Raw genomic sequence first — 6,619 nt, 5'->3', positions numbered from 1 at the left:
CCATGCCTATTTACTCTACCTTTACAGACATCATAATGACTGAAGAGTTTCACCTTCTTCAGTAATTCCTTACAGTCCATTGTGTGCCATTGGAGGTAATTTCTTTGCTATGGGTAAGTATCTGAGTTCCATATTCAGCCATCACCTCACTGGACTTCATTTTGAATAGAAAATCTTAACTGAAAAAATTTACAAAGGAAGACACCTTGCTTTTAGGCTAACTAAAATGTTTCTATCAAGAAGAGACATATTACTCAATTGGGGTCATTCTACATATTCTTAATATTCAGAGATAGTTATTTAAGTTACAATTAATATAGGGTGGGACATCTAATTTCATGATATACCTAAAAGTCCTGAAAATATCAGATTCACAATATTAATTAGGTCCTTTTTAAAGTCTCATAGACAGTTAAGCTTGGCTTTAACATTCTGAGAGTTGAGCAAGAAGGAAATGGACTTGTATTTTGATAGCCTGTATGGCATATTATTTCACAGCATGAGATTTGAGATCAGAGAGCTGAGCATAGGCTTTGCCATTTATGAGTCGTGGGACTTTGGACAAATTAATCTCTTAGCATTTTCGTTTCTTCATATCTAATATATGGATAATTGTTCTAAAATTTTCTTTTTTTGAGATTCAAGTGAAATAATATATGCAAAGTTTTTGACATAAGGCCTCACCCATAATATGTTCCCAATAAATATGTGCCATTCAGCACTGTGTTAGTTTTTCTCTGTTATGGTGTGTCCTGACCCTATTCCCCAGGATGTTTGATTCTGCCATTTGGACTTGGCCAATGAGAGGGTTGGGCAAGACTTTTTAGAGGGTGGGAGGAAAAGAAGCAGGTATTTATTTCTTCTGCTCCCTTCTGGCTGGGCTTCGATTGTGGCTCTAGCTGCATTCCTCTTCCTATGCCTCAGCTCCCATCCAACAGCCCCTCTCCCATAGCTAGAGTTCACAGCCAATGTAACACTACTTCCTCCTCAGGCCTAAGAGTGATAATGGCTTCTCTTCCCAGTGTTGCTTCATATGCTTTCCTTTCACTATTGTTTGCCCTTAGGTGCTCTACCATCTTTTGTCAGTTCTTTAAATGCCTCTGCAAACAGTCCTTTATTAAACTTTCTTTAGTTAAATGCTTTATATGTGTCACTAGTTTTTTGCTGGGACTTTGATATATGTAAAATAATAATCTTTGGTGGCAGATCATTTTATAATACTGTTAAAAGCTAATACAAGGCAGTTTTTAATTCAATGGGAAGTTTATTAGCATGGCGATTTGTTGTCATGATATAAACCTAGGTTTGAAGTCTGGAGAGAGTTCATTTAGATGGCAGGGGGTGTGGGAAGGAAGCGTGAAGTTCTTTTCTAGATATATAAAACAACAAGACCATAGCCACAGTGGCAAAATGAGCATGAAGATTATGTAGAAAATAAGGAAATGTGACTGGCTCTCATGTGAAGTTTACATTTCAGGGTTTTGGTAGGCAGAAAAATGGTCTCCCAAAGATGTTCATGTCCTAATCCCTAGAACCTGTGAATATGTTAACTTATATGGCAAAAGGAACTTGGCACATATGATTAAATTAAGGCTCTTAAGACTAGGAGCTTATCCTGGTTTATCCAAATGGGCCCATGTAATTAGAAGGATCCTTTTTAGAAAGAGGCAATGGGTCAGAGTCAAAGAAGGAACTGGAAGATGAAGCAGAGTCAGAGGGAAGGATGTGAAAATGCTATCCTACTGGCTTTGAAGATGGAGGATGGAGCCACAAGCTAAGGTATGCAGGTGGCTTCTAGAAGCTGAAAAAGGCAAGGCAGTGGATTGTCCCTGATACAGGCTTCAGAAGACACATAGCTCTGTCCACACCTTGATTTTAGCCCAGTGATACTTCTAACTTACATAACTGTCACATAACATATTTGTCTTGTTTTAAGCCAATAAATCTATAGCAATTTGGTACAACAAAAATAGGAAATGGATATAGGTACAGTGAGAGAGAGAGGGTGCTGGATTAGGACAAACAGAGTGGTCAGTAGAGAATTCTGGATTTCATCTGAAGACAATAAAGAACCATGAAAGTGTTTTTGTTTGTTTGTTTTACTAAAAAGACTAATATATAATGAAAATTAGTTATTAAGAAGATAAATTAGAAGTTGGGTACAGATTTGCAACAAGAAGAGCTCTCTCGTACTGTGCATGGACAGATGATACCGCAGATTAGGTGTAGATTTTATGAATTGAGGAGTTTCCAAGAAAGCTGACAATATGATAACTGACTGGAAAACTCTCAAAGGAGAGGAAGAAGTCAAATTTCAGATCCTTATGTTGTGAAATGGGCATAAATATAGCACGTATGAGGAACCTATTGATTCTTATGCAATAAATTCTAAGTTTTAGTATGATTGAATAATACACACACACATATACACACACAAAAGGGAATTAAATTTTTTAAAGTTTCATTCTTGCCCTTTTTAGAGGATGTGCAAACTGCCTTTGATCCTTTCTGCATAGTGACTGCTTATTTGGTAAAATGCAAAAGGTACAACTTGAATAATTAGAAAACTTCAGATTTTGTACAACGACAACAAAATGCAAACGCCCTCCAAAAGGTTGGAGCAGAAGAGGCATCATAGGTCAAATAAGTATAAAGGGCAGGGACAGCAGCTGGTAAGTTAAACCATTCACTGGCTGCAAAGCTGTTCAGAAGTTACTACTGTTTGGATTACCGGACACTTCCTGAGTAGTGGAAAATGTCTGGATGAAAAGTCAATAGCTCATAATTAACTCTGTTAATACCACCTCGCTGTGAAAAAAATGTTTTACTTGCAAATAATCCATTTCTCAGGGATCCTCATAAAACTTAACAATGCTTGGGCATCTAAATCAGGATCACCCCTGTCTTTAGTGGAAAAATGCCAAATTAACTAATACCAATAAGCATGCCAAGCAGTAAAGACACTGAATATTGAATATTGATGATATGCTAAACCCAATCATTAACCTAACCATTAATCACGTTACTTTCACACAAAGCTTCACCAATCTGCCTTTTTCTTTCACCATTACAAACTTTCCCCCCCTCAGTATCTGGTAAAATCTGGCCATGGGCTAATCATTTGGAAAATCTTAGAAAATGTTATGATTCAACCTTTTTCTAAATTGGATATAACTTTGCATTTCCAGTGTTTTTTTTAAAGTCCCTCCTTAAAAATGCCTTTTATACACAAGTAACAATACTGTATTTTGCATTAAAAAATAATCTGCTCTATGACTATCCCTTTCTCAATTTCAAAGTGTTCCTCCTCCTTATACAGAAACGTCATTTCAGGACAAGAAGCAATTTTGCCTTGCTTTCCTTTCTTTCCTCATTCTGTCGTAGAAAAGATCTTGAATACACAGCAGCAAGAAAAATGCAATAATGCCCACTCTTGAGTAACCTAAAGGTAGGAACTTTGCATATAAATCCGGCGCCCCCTATTACCTTCCTCCAAAAAATAAAAAAAAAATTAAAAAAAAAAAAAAGAGAGAGAGAGAGAAAGAGAAAGAAAGAAAGGTAGATAAGGAGGTAGGTGGGGGTAATGCCAGTCAGCAAAGTCCTAAAATACAATGTAAACTGTCAAAACAACTTTAGTTGTAAACTCACTTCTACCTTGTCAAGTTTCCAGCACGATCTCCCTCCTTCTATTGAGGGGGAAGGTTTTGAAATACATCAAAACTAGTATCCGAAACAAAACGCAGACTCCTTTCTGCCCTCGGACCTGCCCGGACTACCTGGAGGGTCCCTAAGTGAGCCGGCGCTCCTCCGCCTTTCTGCGCGGAGCCCTCGCTATCTCCCGACCCACACGCAGCCCAGAGCCCCGCACGCAGACGCTCAGAGAAAACAGGGTCGCTCACCAGTGAGGAGCCAGCAGCAGGCGACAGCGACCCCTGGGCTGGCTTGGCGTCGGGGGGCCATGACCCGGGAGCCCGCAGAGCCCGGAGGACGCGCTGGATCGGAGGGCAGCACGGGGCAGGACGCAGCACAGAGCCGCGCGTTCTGGGCTACTCTGCCGCCTTAGGTCTCCGTCTCCGGCCCCGGTCAGTCGCGGCGCCCAGAAGCCGAAGAGTGAATTTCCTGTGTTTTCGACGACTGCCTCTAGGTCCTCTCCACGCTTTTCATATCCCAGACTTACTGCCCCATCTCCCGCCCCTTCGCGCGCTCGTTCTCTGAAATCCTCCTGGCAGCCTCCCAGGCTGTGTCCGAGACATGGACAAATAAAGCCAGCTTCGCGGGCTCGTGTTTAGGCTAAAGTCCACGGGCTGCAAATCAAACCTTAAAGGGACATCTGCCTTCCATTGAGAGGGCGATCGCGCTCCCTAAGGTGGCAGGAAGGCCCACGACGGCTGGACCTTCGGGAGGGTGTCGCCCGTCCGGTGGCCCCGCCTTCACACCCCTTCCCTCTCCCTCAGTCAGGGCAGGGAGGGCACTTTCAAGTGCCGGGACTCCGTGGCCCTTAAGGGGAGGCTGCTTTCCTGGGGTTAAATTGCGCAGAAGGAATTAGATTGTCTCTGAAAGTGAGCACTTTGGTATCCCCACCTCCCTCTCCTGCGGACACTTGAACTTCGCGTGCTGTTGTTGTCTGGCACTAAGAGTGAGTGAGTGTGCGTGCGTGCGTGTGTGTGTGTGTGTGTGTGTGTAGAGGGAGCGTCCATTCAGACACGCCCCGACAGAGGGTTTTGCTTTAGCTTATGCAGAGTTTGCTTCGCTTATGGTGATGTGTGGTTAAACGGGGGTTGCAACTAAACTTTTCTTTGGGAAGACCCTAAGAAAACCAGAAAAAGGAGAAAAACCAGAATGAGAGAAAAGAAAAAAAAGAAAGGGAGAAAAATAAATGCGAGAAGGAAGAGGGAGGTTAATGAAGGGAGGAAAACAGTCTTTAGAAGTGGTTATGTGTGTGGGCTATTTTGTTGAAGTTGAATTAGGATGTTTGTACATTGGGAATTGAATCTAATAAAGAACACAGGGCACTGTTTTATTTCTTCTTGTAGACTTTTATAAGTAAGAGTGCATTAAATCATGTTCATGTTACTCCTACCTCTTCCACTCCCACTCTCTAGGGAACTGAAAATTGGGAAGTTAAGTTGACAGGTCAAAATGTTGGAGATTGTTACCCCACCCCGAGAGACTCAGGCCAGAAAAGGCGCTTAAGACTGCAATGCTTCCCTTCCTTGTTGAATGAGTTGTCCAACCTCCCTGAGTCAAGAGCCACATGCACATGTTCGCTTCACTTTCTGTTTTTTTTTTTTTTTTTTTAAAGCAGCTGTATCTTGATGGTTTTGAGAATTTCTAAGAAAGGGAAGGACTGGTTGAGTGGATTTGTGTTTACAGGTGGTGGAGGGAATAAAATGTATTCAATTCAGTTCAATTCAAAGCAACAACTAATCATCTCTAGCTAGCAGGACTAGGGCTAGGCAGGACAAGACTGCCACCCAAAGGAGGACTCTGCCTAGAACACAATACAGGTGACGTACAGGATAGGTAACCCAAGATAAGGGAAGGGAGAAGCCCACAGGGATGATTGAATAGATTGCCACCAAATAGAAGATGCCAGGATTCCAGATGCTAAGGCTAGAAAAGACAAAAGGTAATGAAATGTAATGAAAATCAAAAACAGGATGGGCATCCCTGAGAGGTTCAAGGCCATCAAATCCCAGTAATGTAACCCATCAGAGCTAAGGAATTCCTCTTCTAATTTATGTACGAAATGATTAACTACCTAATAAATATATTTGAAACACTTTCCCCCCATTTCCAGCTTTCATATTTTCCTTTCTTAGTCCTATTTTCAAAACTGCACAAATAAATCTCTAGAAAAATTTCATGTTGGATCACAGTTCAAACTCATCTGACATTACTTAAACTCCTTTGCCTGCAATCAGTGGTCTCATATCCCAGTTTGGCTTTCCAACCCCTCTTCATTAATCTGTATCATCGCCTTGCCTCCTGCTGTTCCTTTCCTGGGAAAGCCTTGACAAGCAATCTGTACATCTCATATCTCCGTCTATAGTCTCAGTTATGTCTTATGCCTCTCAGTATGACCCATGGGGCTTTGCACAATAATCAAATACTGATTAACTGGTTAATGGTTAGACATTAAAAAACCATGATAAATACTTTCTCTGAAATATCTCTTCAAATTGCTCAGTATTTTCATAAACATAGAATAGTGTGCATATATATGTAAACATATGTGTATATGTGTGTATATATGTGTGTATATATATACACGCATATGCATCTGCAGAGCTCTAGAAAGTTATAACATTATTGAATTAGAAATGAAAAGAGAAATTATAAAATTATATCTTATTGATATAATTTTATATCAATAGTAGGGTTAAAACATACTTATGATGTAAGTGACTCTTAATCACACAAAACAAACTGAGAGTTGCTGGAGGGAGGGGGTGTGGGGGGTGTGGGGTTATGGACATTGGGGAGGTATGTGCTATGGTGAGTATTGTGAAGCGTATAAACCTGGCGAATCACAGACCTGTACTCCTGGGGATAAAAATACATTATATGTTTATAAAAAATAAAAATTTAAAAATTAAAAAAAACCATACTAATGATG

General features: G+C 40.7%; 1 protein-coding gene across 2 annotated transcripts in view; it reads right to left on the bottom strand.

Annotated features, from left to right (window-relative positions):
* Positions 1-4,619, bottom strand: part of ITGA1 (integrin subunit alpha 1) — a 176,813-nt gene extending 172,194 nt beyond the window's left edge. For both annotated transcript variants that reach the window (XM_059173952.1, XM_059173951.1), the window contains exon 1: positions 3,900-4,619. Coding sequence is in view for 1 of the 2 variants with exons in the window: in XM_059173951.1 (XP_059029934.1) it covers positions 3,900-3,960 (61 nt within the window). In the remaining variant the exon portion in view is untranslated. The remainder of the gene's footprint in view (positions 1-3,899) is intronic.
* Between the last annotated feature and the right edge of the window lie 2,000 nt (positions 4,620-6,619).

Source organism: Mustela lutreola, chromosome 5 (genome assembly GCF_030435805.1).
Source record: "Mustela lutreola isolate mMusLut2 chromosome 5, mMusLut2.pri, whole genome shotgun sequence".
NCBI lineage: Eukaryota > Metazoa > Chordata > Mammalia > Carnivora > Mustelidae > Mustela > Mustela lutreola.
The sequence above is the reverse complement of the archived record's forward strand: the minus strand, read 5'-3'. Positions and strand labels throughout refer to the sequence as shown.